The sequence below is a fragment of the Onychostoma macrolepis genome, chromosome 06 (assembly GCF_012432095.1).
Source record: "Onychostoma macrolepis isolate SWU-2019 chromosome 06, ASM1243209v1, whole genome shotgun sequence".
Classification (NCBI taxonomy): domain Eukaryota; kingdom Metazoa; phylum Chordata; class Actinopteri; order Cypriniformes; family Cyprinidae; genus Onychostoma; species Onychostoma macrolepis.
In genome coordinates this window covers 23,432,215-23,448,507 of record NC_081160.1, presented here as the reverse complement: position 1 = coordinate 23,448,507, position 16,293 = coordinate 23,432,215, and the positions used below count along the sequence as shown (strand labels likewise).

At 35.7% G+C, this 16,293-nt stretch overlaps 3 protein-coding genes across 3 annotated transcripts; all 3 read left to right on the top strand.

Moving 5' to 3' along the window:
* Window positions 1–2,818: 2,818 nt before the first annotated feature.
* Window positions 2,819–8,931, top strand: uroc1 (urocanate hydratase 1). Its single transcript, XM_058779786.1, has 19 exons — window positions 2,819–2,949; window positions 3,808–3,938; window positions 4,045–4,138; window positions 4,315–4,374; window positions 4,468–4,596; window positions 4,683–4,744; window positions 5,159–5,225; window positions 5,315–5,458; window positions 5,592–5,680; window positions 5,757–5,819; window positions 5,894–6,073; window positions 6,158–6,255; window positions 6,678–6,750; window positions 6,838–7,027; window positions 7,383–7,481; window positions 7,559–7,658; window positions 8,018–8,099; window positions 8,289–8,388; window positions 8,467–8,931. Exons 1-19 carry the CDS (start codon window positions 2,821–2,823, stop codon window positions 8,605–8,607), a joined length of 2,031 nt encoding a protein of 676 aa, XP_058635769.1. The 5' UTR covers window positions 2,819–2,820; the 3' UTR covers window positions 8,608–8,931.
* Window positions 8,932–9,075: 144 nt separating this feature from the next.
* On the top strand, window positions 9,076–12,175 carry si:dkey-197j19.5 (EF-hand calcium-binding domain-containing protein 12). The gene is made up of 7 exons (XM_058779787.1): window positions 9,076–9,865; window positions 10,091–10,231; window positions 10,334–10,487; window positions 10,614–10,693; window positions 10,906–11,107; window positions 11,227–11,320; window positions 11,949–12,175. Exons 1-7 carry the CDS (start codon window positions 9,377–9,379, stop codon window positions 12,160–12,162), a joined length of 1,374 nt encoding a protein of 457 aa, XP_058635770.1. The 5' UTR covers window positions 9,076–9,376; the 3' UTR covers window positions 12,163–12,175.
* A 393-nt stretch (window positions 12,176–12,568) lies between these two features.
* si:dkey-197j19.6 (uncharacterized) lies at window positions 12,569–15,879 on the top strand. The gene is made up of 8 exons (XM_058779788.1): window positions 12,569–12,685; window positions 13,662–13,802; window positions 14,214–14,300; window positions 14,549–14,636; window positions 14,716–14,812; window positions 15,055–15,376; window positions 15,465–15,513; window positions 15,591–15,879. Exons 1-8 carry the CDS (start codon window positions 12,608–12,610, stop codon window positions 15,629–15,631), a joined length of 903 nt encoding a protein of 300 aa, XP_058635771.1. The 5' UTR covers window positions 12,569–12,607; the 3' UTR covers window positions 15,632–15,879.
* Window positions 15,880–16,293: the final 414 nt, after the last annotated feature.

Sequence of the window (16,293 nt, the reverse complement as noted above, 5' to 3'; positions counted from 1 at the left end):
TTTTTTTTTTTGATGATTTATTATCATCAATATTATTTATTATCAATTATTTATTACCAATAAATGAGCCTGCAACATATTACACTGAAACCACTCTTTTATCTGAACAGAAGCTATTTTACAAAAATTAGCAAACTGCAACAAAAGAGGGAACAAAACTCGTCTCCAATCACCTGTGAGCAGGGGTTATGCGCAACAGACTTCTCTATTCTGCTAACCAGGTCTCGTTGCTTCCGGTTCACGCGTTTTGCAAATGCCCCGTTAAATATGAAGCTGTTTTACTCAAGATGCCTTCAAAGTAGACACTAAAGATAATCATAGCCAATGTCCATCACATATGTGGATTAATATATAAAGGTTTTTCATTTTTATTATTTTCAATAACATTTATATATAAAAGTCTAAAAAAACGTCAACAATAAAAACAGATAGCTAATTTAACTGATTACCTTAAAAGTCCATTGATATCGCCATTATTTAATACTGCTATTAATACGTTCTCCGACAAGCGGAAGCGATGAGACCTGTTTTCCGGGTTTGGTCAGGTGACGTTCGACATATACCCGAAGAAAAGCACAAGAGCTTCAAAGGGGAGCTGTAACATAGCCACATAGGGGTCATTCTATGGAAATGTAAATTTTTCTGTCCCTAGCCTTAGAAATATTACACTTGAAAAACACTTGGTTACAATTTTTTTTTTTAAATATATTTTAAAATTAAACAATGGAACAATATTTGAACAATTACACCTTCTTGAGCCATCAATGTGGCAATATTTGTTTTTAATTAATTATAAAGAATTCCAAGCACCACAAAACTGCTCGTCCCCACAGCCTTGTACAGAGGGAAAGTGCTTTATTTTCAGGTCAAAAACAGGTTTTTCTTCCATTTAAAATAAAATAATGTATACATAACTATCAAATAAATGACATAAAAAACAAAATGCAACATAAAAATTATAGAACAATATATTAAACATTATATTAAATTATAATATATATTATATTAAAAAAGAAAATATTATATAATATTATTCAAAAGATTTTTAAAAAACCATTAAGCTGTCATTTATGTGTGTTCATGAAGTCAAAAGGTAATCTATTAATGTGGTCTAAATTTAAACGTAAAAAAAAGAAATACATTTTAAGACATCTTGCTATACCAGGCTATTCGAACCAAATGTATTTACTCAGTATTAGGATATGACTACTTGTTTTTTATTACAGCCCGTGATAATTAATACATTACAAAAACATTATAAAAATTAGGCTAAAAGAAAGTCATCCCACTCCTCTACGTCTACTTCTATCATCACTTGGATTACAGCATCACGCGCCTTCTTTTTGAATGTGATTTTTCTCCAATGAGGGGGAGGAGGAGGCGGAACATTTGGCAAATTATGCTACAGCACTTCTATTATTGCACTGGTTGGCTATTAACTGCGAGCAGACAGAGTGTCAATCAATGCACTGGAGAATACGGCGAACATAAATAAAGAAACGAAGTTGCTTGTCAGATTTCCCTAACAAGCAACCATATTTTTTTAAATAAGCCAAAAAAACCGCAACCCGCGACCAGGGATTTTTTCCCGCAACTTTACAAAAAAAGAAGCCCAAAGTCGCGTATAATACGCGGACTTGGCAACTGTGATGGTAGCTAATCTATAAAGGTGCAAAATGCATTTACTTACACGTATTTGAGAATCAAAATATTTCATAATATATTTTGGGTATATATCGGGAAAAAAAGAGAAAAAGAATAAAACCCCTGCTGAAAAAAAAAAAAAAAAAACAATAGACACCATTACAAAATTAATAATGGTTTTACTGATTATAATGGGACTTGTATTGGTTTTACTGGAAGCTGTAATGACCCTGTTGGTCTCTACTGGTAATTGGTCGCCTTCTATTGGTGGCTTGATAAAACCTGTTTTTTTTTTTACAGTCTATGGTTAAAACCAATAAATCCTAATGGAATATGTCCCAAAACACACTACAGAAAACCATTTTTTAATGGTTAAAAGTTGATGGTTTGTAAAGTTCGTAATGATTTTTCTAGTGGAAACCATTACAATTTTCTGTGATGGTTATATATATATTTTTTTTTCTTCCTCAGGTAGGGACATAAGCCTATATCAGTTATACAGTGGCTGCTGTGTGTCACATGACAAGCATGATGAAACATTCATTTTAGTTGAAATTGTTATAGATTACTTCTAGAGATTGCAGTGATACATGATTTGGTGAAAAATGACTGAATGAATATTACTAGTAGGTTAATATGAATTTTAAAATTGTGCCCCCAAAAATTTTTTGGGTGAAAAAAAATCTTCTCAGTTCTAGCAAATTCTATCAGTCAAGGCTCTCCTGACATATTTAAATGAGATGAGGTTTCTTGAATGATATGTTTTGACAGCCAATATTGCACATGGTGGGGAAAAAATGAAATGGAAGATAACTTTAGATTTTTCAATGCCTTTGAGTCAATCATCCAAGGTCAGTCAAATGAAAATGATGTTTCTGAACTGGGGTTTGTTTTTATGTTTTTGGGAGAGTGCCACATCACATTTGGCTTGTTCAATGATTGCCTGACAGATAACTGAAGTTTCTTATTGGATTAGACTAGAGGGAAAACCAGGTAAACTGACCAATGGAGTAATAGGGAGGAGGTTAGAGGGTCAGCAGGGCAGTGTTCATATAAACCTCTGTAATTCTTCCTGTGAACTACAGACAAATCCTGAGAGAACTTGTAAGTATAAAAAATATTTTAAATGTATATCTGCTGTTTTCATATTTTTACATCTCCTCTGTGAATACAGGAATGATGTCCAGCCTAAAGGAGATCTGTGCCGGATTACCCCTTGATCCTCTTCCTCCAAACCGTGGCAGAGACCCCAGCATACCTCATGCACCTGTCCGTACTCCAAACCTCACCCCAGAGGAAGAACGGGTGGGTCACTATATCTCTGACACATCTATTCTGAGTTATTTGGTCATTATAATTAAAAATTAAATAAATGAATAAAATCTGCATCTGCAGAATATCTAATCTGCTTTCTTTCATACAATGACAGTGCATGGGGACCAAAAAGGACAAAAACCTTAAAGCATCATATATGTAATGCATATGACTATTATGCTATAATCCAAATCTTTAGAAGCGATATGATAACTTTGTGTGGGGAACAGACTGAGATTTAAGTTGTTATTCAGTAAAAATGTTTTCATTTTTGATTCTGACAAATCACATTGATTCTTCAAAATTTCTTTATTAGTTTACATAGTTGTGTAATGAGACAGCTAATTACAGCCCAAAAATATGAAATGCATAAAATTATAATGTTGTTCTGCAATATACACTACTCTTCAAAAGTAAAAGACATGAATACTTTTATTCAGCAAGGATACATTAAATTTTTCAAAAAAATTCTTTAAAAATCTATTTGAAGTAATTGCTGTTCTTCTGAACTTTTCGTTTGTCAAAGAATCCTGAAAAAAATATTTCATGGTTTACACAACTATTATACAGCAAAACTGTGATGAATTAGGATGTTTAAATTCTACACAGTGATCGGCACTGTTTTAAAATACAAAATCTTCCAAATCTTTCCACACTCTGAGCCCTGTCAATCATTAGAGAAGATAAGAGTCTGAAAGCAACAAATGCTCAGTGAAATGGGGGATGAGTGACAGGGACCAAAACATTTTGTAACTTGATTGCATCATGCTCACTCAGTCTGTCCCTTCAGTTAATCTCTACCGAACGCTGCTGTTCTTAATCACTGTCATTGTTTTTCTGTCTCTCTAGCTGGCTTTGAGGAACGCTTTGAGATACTTTCCTCCAAATCTGCATGCGACTCTGGCTACAGAGTTTGCACAGGAGCTCAGACAGTATGGACACATTTACATGTACCGCTTCTGTCCTACACTACGCATGAGGTACAAAATAAGCAATTGCACAGCATACATGGACAGCTGCATTAAAATAGCATGTCTTGGCCATGGCATTTCACACCATATCTGTGACTGTATGTGTGTGTTATAGAGCCTATCCTATTGATCAGTACCCATGCAGAACAAGACAAGCTGCTTCCATCATGCTTATGATAATGAACAACCTGGATCCTGCTGTAGCACAGGTACATTTTCACATGTGATATGTAATAATCCAGAAATGGCTGGGAGGTTCGTTCAGCAAGAGGGGCTTTTCTTTTAGACCTATAGATCTTCCTTTTCCTTCTTGAAGAAAATATTTTATGATGTAAATACTGTATCTCTAAAATACGCTCTCATTTTAATGCTTGTCTGCTCTCAGTTCCCACAAGAGCTTGTTACATATGGAGGAAACGGACAAGCGTTCAGCAACTGGGCGCAGGTAGATTTTTACAGATTTATATAAATTTTATACACCTATAATACACCTTTTTCTTCATATATACTGTGTTTATGTGTGTGTATGTATACGTAGTTCTGGTTAGTATTTCACTATCTGAGCATCATGACTGAGGAGCAGACCCTTGTGATGTACAGTGGTCATCCTTTGGGTCTTTTTCCCAGCCTTCCTTCTTCTCCACGCTGTGTTATCACAAACGGCATGGTGAGATACACACAGACCTTTATGCATGAGTATGGGTTATTTTTACCCGTAAGGGTGTATCTCTTTATCTTCTTGTTTTGTTTCAGGTCATTCCAAACTATTCTTCCAGAGAGGAATATGAGAAGATGTTTGCTATGGGCATTACAATGTGAGATTTCACCAATACCTATTAACTAGTCTCTTTTAGAAAATGTGCATATCTACACTACTATTCTAGTTTACCTGTTTGAGGTTGGTGAGATAAGGATTAAGTCTATCTCTAATCATGAAGGCTGCATTTATTTGATCAAAAATACAGTAATATTGTCAAATATTATTTCAAATTAATATGCTGATTTGGTACTTAAGAAACATTTCTTCTTATTATTAATCTTGAAAACAGTTGTGGTGCTTAATATTTTTGTGGAAACTGTGATGCATTAGTTTGCAAATATAATTTAGGTGAAATACATTATAAATATTTTTACTGTCACTTTTAATCAATATAATGCATCCCTGAAGAACTGGGTGATAGTATAGTCTGTATTGTCTAGTGTGTATGTTTCTCTGTGTTTATGGTCAGGTATGGGCAGATGACCGCTGGAAGTTACTGTTACATCGGCCCTCAGGGCATTGTCCATGGCACCATGGTAACAATGCATCTATTAAACATTTTCTGTTCTATCAAATGAAAACATAAAAAAAACAGATCTAAACAAGTATTTCTCTGTGTATATAGTTGACAGTGCTCAATGCAGGTCGGAGATACTTAGGCTCAGGTGACCTGAGGGGTCGTGTATTTGTGACATCTGGTCTGGGAGGCATGAGCGGAGCACAAGCAAAGGCAGCGGTCATTGCTGGCTGTGTTGGGGTCATTGCAGAGGTTAGATAATGGTTAAAGTAAATGCTCACTATTATTATATATTCACAAGTCCAAATTGCAAAATACCGTCAGGCCCTTATAATGATCTACATGTGAAACACCTTAAGTGCGCAATCATAACTGACCTCTGCAGGTTGATGAAGCTCCACTAAAGAAAAGGCATGAGCAGGGCTGGCTGATGGAGATCACTAGTGACTTGAGCCACTGCATCCAACGCATCAGGTACAGTATGCAAGAAAATATACATAGAAACACATTGAAACACAGACATATCTTCAGCTTATGCTCAATCTTATAGGGAGGCCCGAAAGGCAAAGATGGCCTTGAGTTTAGGCTACCATGGCAACATTGTGGATCTCTGGTAAGTTGTGTACTTCATATTCTATTTGCAATAGTTTCCATTTTTTAGTAAATTATAAGTGCAACATGTTTCAGGGAGTGTCTCTACCAGGAGTATAAGAAGACAGGAGAGTTGTTGGTTGATTTGGGTTCTGATCAGACATCACTTCATAATCCATTCAGTGGAGGATATTACCCAGTGCAACTCGCCTTCAGACAAGCCAGCCAGCTCATGAAAACCGACCCTGAGCGCTTCAAAACCCTAGTACATGAAAGGTGCACACAGAAATCCCTTGATCTGAGTTTCACAAATAACTAAAAGTTATTTAAAACTACATATGCTGCAAATTCCTTTTGTAGTCTTCGCAGGCAGGTGGCTGCCATCAATAAATTGTCTGATGCAGGGATGTTCTTCTGGGACTACGGCAATGCTTTTCTATTAGAAGCCCAGAGAGCAGGCAAGTAAAGAGTGAGCTGCCCTTACATGGCTACTTACCAAATAAATAAATAGATGAGTTATGATTTATTTCATTTAGTGTGAAGAAAGAGACCACAGAGTGATAGGAGAGATGTGAAACTATAGCTATGTAGCAAAATGCAAAATTGGTCAACATTAAATAAAAAAAAATAAAAAACTGTCTTAATACAAAGGTATTTATGGAAGCTCATTTGTGCCTTTTTATGAAACTTTTTATCTTACAATTCTTTCTTTTTTTCTCAAAATTTGACCTTAAAATGCCATGATTATCCAGTCAGTATTACACACTCCAGTGGGCCATATAATAAAACCTTTCAACATCAAAGTATGCATAGTTAAACTCAAACAAATCCGTTCAAGACAAAAAGTGCATCAGTACACATGTTCTTCTGTCTCTTCAAGGTGCGGAGGTAGAGAAGAAAGGGGGAGGGGCAACTGAGTTTAAATTTCCCTCATATGTCCAACACATAATGGGGTAAGTGACCATTTGCATGCTTACACACATATATGAACTAACTGCACACACTCACAGACTAGTTTTAATCTTTGCCCCTTCCTGTAGAGATATTTTTTCACTGGGTTTTGGGCCATTTCGTTGGGTCTGTACCTCTGGTGACCCTGCTGACCTGGCTGAGACTGACGCAATAGCCACTGCTGTGCTAGAAGAGATCAGTTCCACAGTAACCGAACGTGTTCGACAGCAATACAGTGACAACATCCGCTGGATCCGTGAAGCTGGGAAACACAAGATGGTATGAGTCACAGACACCCAATTCTAAATCACCACAATATTCATTTTGTAGTCACACAAATTTAATTACAGATAGATTTTGAACTTATACTGACATCAAGTGGTGTGGATTCATTATAACACCAAAGCAAGTGATGCCATTGTGAAAATGTGTTATTCACAGTCAGCCCAAAGTAATTCAGTTGAAAAAAGTGTCCAATAATAGGCATACCATTATGATTTTAAACATACGTCTTAATTCATTTCTTAAAGATTAAAACTTTCAAATGTACTGGATCTTTTAGGTTGTGTGCTGTAATAATGATTTGAGCCTTCAGGCTGCAACTTGGCATAGTAAGATTGAGTTTTGTGTTTAGGTTGTGGGTTCGCAGGCCCGTATCCTCTATTCGGACCAGCGAGGAAGAGTATCCATCGCCTTGGCCATAAACCAAGCCCTTGCTAAGGGCAGAGTCTCGGTAAAGCTACTGAAGTGTACATACTACAGTACTCATTTAATTATGGGTACTCACTTAATACACACTTTGCCCCTCAGGCTCCAGTAGTCATCAGTAGAGACCACCATGATGTCAGCGGGACAGACAGCCCCTTCAGGGAGACCTCCAATGTTTATGATGGCTCCGCCTTCTGTGCAGGTACAAACAGACACATCTAGAAATACAAGTGAACTCATACTCCTTATACTAACTATACTGAGTAAGGGATAATGTATAGTAATAATGACACTGTAAAATAAACCAGACAAGGTGATCAGGAAGGGTGTTGTATTAACCTGAGAGGGGTTTATTGTGCAATAATGACTGTTTTAATATATATTATCTTACTTATTACATGTCTACTTAGAGAAGAGAAAAAAAATAAATATGATGACCATGATTTTAATTTTATTAGCTGCCATAAAAATATATGATAACAGAATGCTCTGATTGACCAATCAGAATGAAGTATTTCAGAGAGCCTATTTAATATATTTATGTCTGTGCATTTATTATAGACATGGCAGTGCAGAACTTTGTTGGTGATGCATTCCGTGGTGCCACATGGGTTGCTTTGCACAATGGAGGTGGAGTTGGATGGTAAGGAGAGATATGACTATTTATTGATGAAAACTAATTTAGAAATTAATTCTAATTCAGTCACTAATAGCTTGCCATTGTGTATTACTGATTGAGCAGAAAGACTTTTTGGAATAAAAATGCACCATAAAAATGTTTTTAGTAGTAATCAGTAATAAATCAATGATTGACCCATATTTTTATTTTTAGGGGGGAAGTGATAAATGGTGGTTTTGGATTGGTTCTGGATGGTTCTGAAGAGGCAGGGAAAAGAGCTAAACTAATGTTGAACTGGGATGTCTCTAATGGGGTGAGTATCTCTTATGTGTGTGTTTATATATACACTGATTATACTGTTATATATAAATACTGATGTGTATATCATTAGGTGGCACGAAGATGCTGGTCTGGCAACGCTAATGCTTATGAGACAATTCAACGTACCATGGAGGACCAGCTTCAGCTGAGAGTCACAATGCCCAACCCAGTACAGGAAGATCAAATTCTGGACCGTGCACTGCAGGGATAGACTAAACTCTTATTGAAATATGAGATTATGCATAAAATTGCAACAGAACGAGTGTCTATGAACACACTTTCACATACCAGAAGAAAAAAAATCAGTTCAAGCAATACAAGTACTTTTTTATTCAGTCAGGTTGGACAATGGAATGCTTATATAGACTGTAAAATTCAAATTCTACATAGTCAAATACATTAAAGTCTAAGATTACCCTGAACTAGTGCATTATTTACAGCTACTTTTGTATTTTATAAATGAAAACACCTGTTTGGTTTTTAAATTTTATTTCAGTGAATTGATTTGAATAAAGTATTTGAGGTAAATAAACAACCTGATGTGTGTTTTAATATGGTTATAAAATAATAAGCTTCCATAAAGGTAAGAATGGTCCTGGAATGTAAGTCGCAAGTGGACAAATATTATAATATAGTTAATTTTTGACACTGGTGTCAAATTATTGTATTTTAGTAGTATCATGCTATAAACAGTACAATAATTTGAGATGCAACTGTCAAATTGTCTCTCTGTTTTTAGTATATAATATAATGTAATTTAAAACTAAAAGACGCTTCAGTAAAATCCTTCACTGTCTTGAGTCAAAATGAAGAAAAGCTTTGACCTTTGAGCAAAAGAATGGATGTCATGGATACACGCAAACATGCCTCCCATAGACTTTAGTTACTTCACAGCTACATTTACAGAAGTGAGTGGCGTTGAAAAATCCTGGCATATTACAATTCAGCGTAATTTTATTTGAACAGCTATTTTTTAAACAATGCCAAAAAGTCCAGTATTGGGAACGGAGTGCTTACTGGATGACCCGACTCTGGTAGAGGAATTCAGGCGGTTAAAAAAGCGAGATTTGACAGAGACTTACCTATTTCAAATAGCATGTGGTTCGTTGGGACCACATAAATGCAGTGGAAGTGCCTTTAGGAAGCATATAATGGATAAAATGAAAGCATCAACACAGCCGAAACACCTCGACGCTGGACCTGCAATACCTGCATCAGACCACAGAGGTGCCGCTGAGTTTTACTCGCGTTTACCTGGAGACAAACCCGCGGAACACCTGGACTGGATCAGCGACAGGAAAGCGTTCAGAGAAGCGCTAGAACGGATGGGAGATCTACGCAGATGGCTCCATAATAAACCCATTCTCACCGACTTGGAGCTCCTCGTTATGGAACGAGACAGACAAGCTAAGCGGATGTCATCACTCCCTTCAGAAACAAGCATTGTTCCACCACCAGCTGCGGTCGCTGTAGGAACATAACTTCATACTGACAATGAAAACTAGATGAAAATGTGATGTGTAGTGCATTGTAGTTTATATATATATATATATATATATATATATATATATATATATATATATATATATATATATAACAATAATTGCATTAGAAAAATTGTTAAACCAAATGGTTTGTGCAAATACTTTTTTGGGAGGTTTTTCAAATTTGTCAAATTTGTCTTTATATCATAGTCTCCGAGCGCGCTCAGACTTGAACTGGAAGAAGTGAGCAGCTTTCTGCGCATGTCCGAAGCCTGCAACCTCTCCAAACTCTTGGACTGGAATAAGACTGGTAAATTAAAGCGTACAGACCTCAGTGCTCTGTTTAAAAAGGTGTGCATACACAGCTCTGGCAGTACATTTGTTCTTTAGTTTTTTTGCACAGACTTAAGAACATTGTAGAAACAAACAAATGTGTTTTTGGTTTGATTGTAGGAGGGCTTCTCCATACATCCTGAGCGGCTGAATGTGCTGATGTCCTCTTTGAATAGTAAGGATGGAAACTCAGTAACTGTGGAAGACCTGGCTGCTGGTATTCAGACCTGGAGCAGAAAGCATCAGGAAAACGAAGAACAGCAATCAAGCCCAGGTATATCTTGGTCTGGGGGTAAAGATAGGGACAAATACTTGTGAAAATCCAAGTGCAAAGGTGTGATAATGAACGTTCATCGCTTACAGCGTGTAACATCATAGGGTATTGCATGTTTATGTTTAGGTTATTGGAATGCAGACTGTGAGGGAAGGATTGGGTCAAGACACCATCTTCCAATACATGGAGACGAGAAAGATGACCAGGTACAGCAACACATAAACATATAAAAATAACTATCAATTTTTATATTTAAACTTTTTATAAGGGCAATTAAAACATTTTAAAAAATCATAGAATTATGATCTTGAAAGTTAAATCTTTATTACTATTTGTATACAATTAATGTTAATTACAGTATCAAATTATGTCCGGTGAGTTGTGCTACATACATAGTAGTAAATGTAAACATTTCTAGGAGGGCCTGCAGGACACGGAGGTGTTAGCGATCATGCGGAGAGTGCTGGCAGCCAGCAAGACCTCTTGCCCTTCTTCTCTGAGTGGCCCAGTGGGCAGAGAAGTGGATCGTTTCAGGAGACTTTGTTTCAGAGAATACCAGAAATCACTGGAGCAATGCCAACAACAAGGGCTAAACGTGAGCCAGGCCACACTACAGAAAGGTATGTTATATAATATAAAGAAACTGCACATTTACAAGCACACATAGAGATGGCAGAGTAAACCATTGAAAAATGAATTCCGAATACAAATGCAACCTGACAGTGTCTCTTTCTTTAAGTCCTGTTGCACCCTGGTGACAAGTTGGGAGGTTACTTCGGGACACCCAAAACACATCGAGTTGAAGGTGGAGCACATAAGGGCCACAAAGAGATGTAAGTCACTTTTAAAAAAGAAAAAAAAAATCTACTAATCAGGACCAGAACGAGGAGATTTCTATGTCTATTTATTTGTTTTGTTAACTTTTCAAAAAATTTGAGGTTAGTAAGATGTAGAAATTAATGCTTTTATTTAGCAAAAATACATTCAATTGATTGAAAGTGTCAGACATTTAGCTTGTTAAAAAGATTTCTATTCCAAATAAATGCTAGTCTTTTGAGCTTTCTATTTATCATAGTGTCCTGCAAAAATGCATCACGGTTTCCACAAAAATATTAAGAGACAACTGTTTTCAACATTAGTAATAATGATAAAAAATGTTTCTTGAGCACCAAATCAAATTATTTCTGAAGGAGCATGTTACACTGAAGACTGGAGCAATGGCTGCTGAAAATGCCATCATAGGAATAAATGACATCTAAAAAATTACTAAAATAGAAAACAGATATTTTAAATCTTGTTAATAATATTTCACAATTTTATGTTTGTACTGTATTTTTGATCCAATAAATGCTTTCAGATACATTCTTTCAAAGATATTAAAAACCCTTACAGACCCCAAACTTTTGAATGGTATAGGGTATGTTTTAAATAAGAATGTTTTATTGTGGTTATGTGTTGTAGGAAGCCGGTTTGCTGGGCGGACCCTAATGCTTTCTGGCCTGGAAGGGAAGATCATGTGCGCTTGTTTCTGCCTGTAATGACAAGCTCTCCTGCAATGGTTTTATTTCAGCGTATCGAACATACTGTTGTGCCGAGTCCTGGACACTGGCCTGTAAATCATTTAGGATACTCAACCTCTGGAGACATAGAAGCTCACAAAACGTACAGCCTCTAGAATATCTTTGACTGTATTGAATGTCTGTATTAAATGGGACTTTGTTGTTTTGAATTTCTACCATTAGATGGCGGCATGCAAACGCTGAAATTGTACTGCAGGTGCGCTGCTATTTTTAGCTACGCAGGTCTTTGCTTTTTTCACGCAGCATATTCTCCTCTGTTACAGAGTGAACTAAAGCAGTCATGTTTGATTTAATAAATACTAAAATGTAATTTCTTTTCTCAATACTGTTTGTATGAATGTACAAATTACTTGTGTGTGTTGTGCGAATAGAACTCTGTTTTCCTGCTTTCTGTATTCCTGACATCAGTGTATTTGCATTAGGAAGTATAAAGCATAGTGATTTGTTTGATGATATAGATCAGGATACCTGTGAAATGAGAAAACAGAAAGAGCTCACTGTAGAAGAGAGACGTCAAAGATAGAGGATACGAATTTTGAGATGTCACGAATTTTGAGTCCGCTCCTGTCGACTCGTGAGAACGGTCTTCTCTACAGTTTACTAAGTCATGACTGCAGTGTGAGTTCACTTTTAAAATACTTTTTCTCATCCCTTTTACTTATTTGTTTTGTTATACATTATTGGATCTAAATACCATAATTATTTTTAAAAGATTCTATACTGTGTACAAGAATTACTGTCATTGCACTTCCCTTATTCATTGTTAGTATAGTGTGTTGATTGAGACCTATGTTATTCTATGACATAACTTCAGAAGAGATATTTCAAATAAAATGAACTTTTACTGAAATAAGTTTTTATTATATATATATATATATATATATATATATAGCCTATATTTTATTTTATTTTTCAGCTAGTTGTCAGAGCAACAGTTCTCATTTTATTTAGTTTAACTTGATGTTCAAAAATAACTAAAATTAAAACTGAAAAAAAAAAATATATATATATATATTTATATATGTGTGCGTGTGTATATATATATATATATATATATATATATATATATATACAGACAAAAAATTACAAAAAACAACAAAATTAGTAACTTAAATTAAAATGAAAACTCAAAATTAAAAAATAAAAACAAATTCAAAATATTAACAAAACTATAATAATCTCTCGATGATACTAGAATAACAGTGACTGGGACACTTGGCTGGTGTTTTATGCTCTTTACACATTTATTTAGCTTTATCTGGAATACACAACCTGATCCTAACCACTGACCACTGGTTTTTCTGGTTTGTAGCCTGAACACATGGTGGTTATTTTAATGATTCACAGATATAGAGCTGCAGAGGCTAGTCATAGTACAGATGCATACAATTGTTTTCCAACTATGCAAACTTATGCAAATGGAATATTTCCCACAAAACTGCATATTTGTACAGACAAAATGCTACTAAATAACCACTGACTGCACTGTCTGCAATGCAACTGGATCTGTATTTGTGGTTAAAAGTGTATTAATTAAAAAATACACTGCATATGTGTGTGTGTGTGTGTGTGTGTGTGTTCGTGCACATCACAGGTTTTAGCATGTGGTATTGTCCAGCTGGTAATGGCAGCGCCTCCACAGAAAAAGGAATGGAAATGTCACAATTCTGGAGTATTATGTCTGGTGCAAGATAAATCTGTGCATTCAACATTCATGAGACTCTATTGTCTTAAGGTGAGGCTAACAGATATTACACAAAGAATCAGAATTTCTTGGAATCAGCAATGGAAGCAGTTTCAGGAATAATCTAAATTTAAAACATTGTTAATAGATGACTTACATTTCTCTTTAAATTCTACATTTATTCTACATTCTACAAATTATACATTAATACACACAATCTGTTTTTATATATTTCACACTAAACATCACAACATTCTCACAAATGTCATACTCTCTATCTTGTTAGTGGGCTTATTGACTTGCTTTATTTTTTTATTCTTGCACATTCTCAGAAATGTCTTCTACAAAGTCTATATTGTTTTTTGACCTATTTCCACCACGTGTTAATGTGCAACTGTTCTGCTTTAGACTTTTAGGCCGTGTCATGGTGTGTGAACGTGGTATTTCTCTTTCTCTTTGCAGAAAGCCAAGCTGCAATGGGAACAGGAGCTGTATACACCATTTGAATACTCAGAAACTTGTCCTTATTTCCATACCTTCCCTGGTGATGTGAGTAACAAATCCATTGCACTGCATGTATGTGTCTAAGTGTTTTTATGTCCATCCATATGTGCACATGGATCCAGATGCTCAACTGAGCATATTAAATTTCACAATTGACTAAAAAAATGTAAAAATGTTTTGTAAGGTTGAGATTTAGGGCTTAGGGGATATAAAATATCACTAGCTCAACAATAGAAAAGCAATAGAAGTCGATGGAAAGTCCCCATCATGATAAAAACCAAATGTGCGTGCAGGAGTGTCGGATAGGAATAAACTTTGTGGATGAAGATGAGGCCAAGCAGTTCTACATTGCTGTGCAGAAGCAGATCAGTGACAACAAAGGTCTGACACTCTGAACTCTCCTTGCAAATCGCATTAAAATAATGAACGTTGTGCCAATGAATGTTCCTCTCTTCTTCAGCATCTTCGGCTCTTACACGCAGATACAGTGTGGGGGGTGTTTCTGACTGGAAAGAAAAACTTGACAATTGTCTTAGAGGAAATGAATTGCACAAGAGGTGAGAAGCAAAACAGACATGGACAGGCAACCAAATAAAATGATGCGTTTTACAAGCAAATACTATTTCAGTTTACAAATTTGATGTTTAATTCAATGTATTACTTTCTGTTTATTTGTAACTGTAAGATTTATTGCAGTTTCTGAGTGAAAATGTTGAAAAGTAAATTCAAGTTTTTTTTCAGTCTATGCTAGTTGGGTTCTGATTATTTTTGTTTTTTGTGGGTTTAATTCTGGCCATAGGCTTTCTCTCAGAAGTTCACCCAGAGTTCCACACCGTCTTGATTCAGATGCAGCACTTCCAGAGAGCAAACCCACAGTTGCTAGCACAACGTCCAGCCAATCATATGACTCACCACAGACTCTCTCTGGTGTTAATGAAGAGCCTATGTCGCTCGCCCAGAGGAAAGGGCCCCTCCCACCTATTCCCATTCATGCCAGGATAACCACGTTGAAGTTGAATTGCAATGCTAGCGTGCAAAACTCTGACTCCACTATTCCCATTCCATCATGGTTGCCACCCCCTCCATCTTACCAGGCCCCCACGGTCCCTCCAAGTTCAGTAGTAAGTATGTGCTCTTATATTGTATGATATACAGAAATGTTTGTAAATACCTGTTTAATGTAATTATATCTCAATGTGTTTGTTGTAGATTAAAGATCCCTATTCTGCTGGAATGAAGCACAATTTTCATTATAATGGTAACTCCTCTGTCTAAATGTAATTCAACTCAGTTTTCTCTTTAAGGAATATGTAAGACATGTTTCTATATTTTCAGCTGGCATCGAGGATGAATCTGGCTATGATGACTACCTTTAAAACCACTATCCTCTCCATCATTTAAGACTTTATGACTCAGCAACAGAGGGATGTGGTCCACACAAGCACTTACATGTGGAATATATATCTTTATTAATTATATCATAGATATTTATGCACAACAACTATAGATTATATATTTTCACTTGTTCTTACAAACGAGTGTCCAAATACTTTGTCTTAATTTTGAACAGTGTATCTATTGTTTTAGAATTTAAAACCTGAATAAATTTATTTTTGGGAAACTTTTTACTTGAAAGTGTACTTGTGGGTTATGTTGTAAACGGATATTCCTCCAAAAAATGATCATTTACACTGTCATTCCAAAACCGCATGACTTACTTCCTTTTATGGAACATTAAATATATTTTGAGAAATGGTGTTCCACTGTCATTTGGTTCCCAACATTGTTCAAAATATATTATGTTCTGCAGAAGAAAGAAAGTCAAACAGTTTTGGATTAGAACAACATGAGGAGGAGTAAATGATGACAAAATTTTTATTTTTGGGTGGAGTATTCCTTTAAAAATAAATGACAGATGGTTTTATACACTGACACTCACACAGTTTAGGTGAGGCTTAACTATCCAAACATTTTTTTTGGATATTATCTATCATAGTGACTTTACCCCAGTTACGAAGGTACAATCAATCAAGTGTTT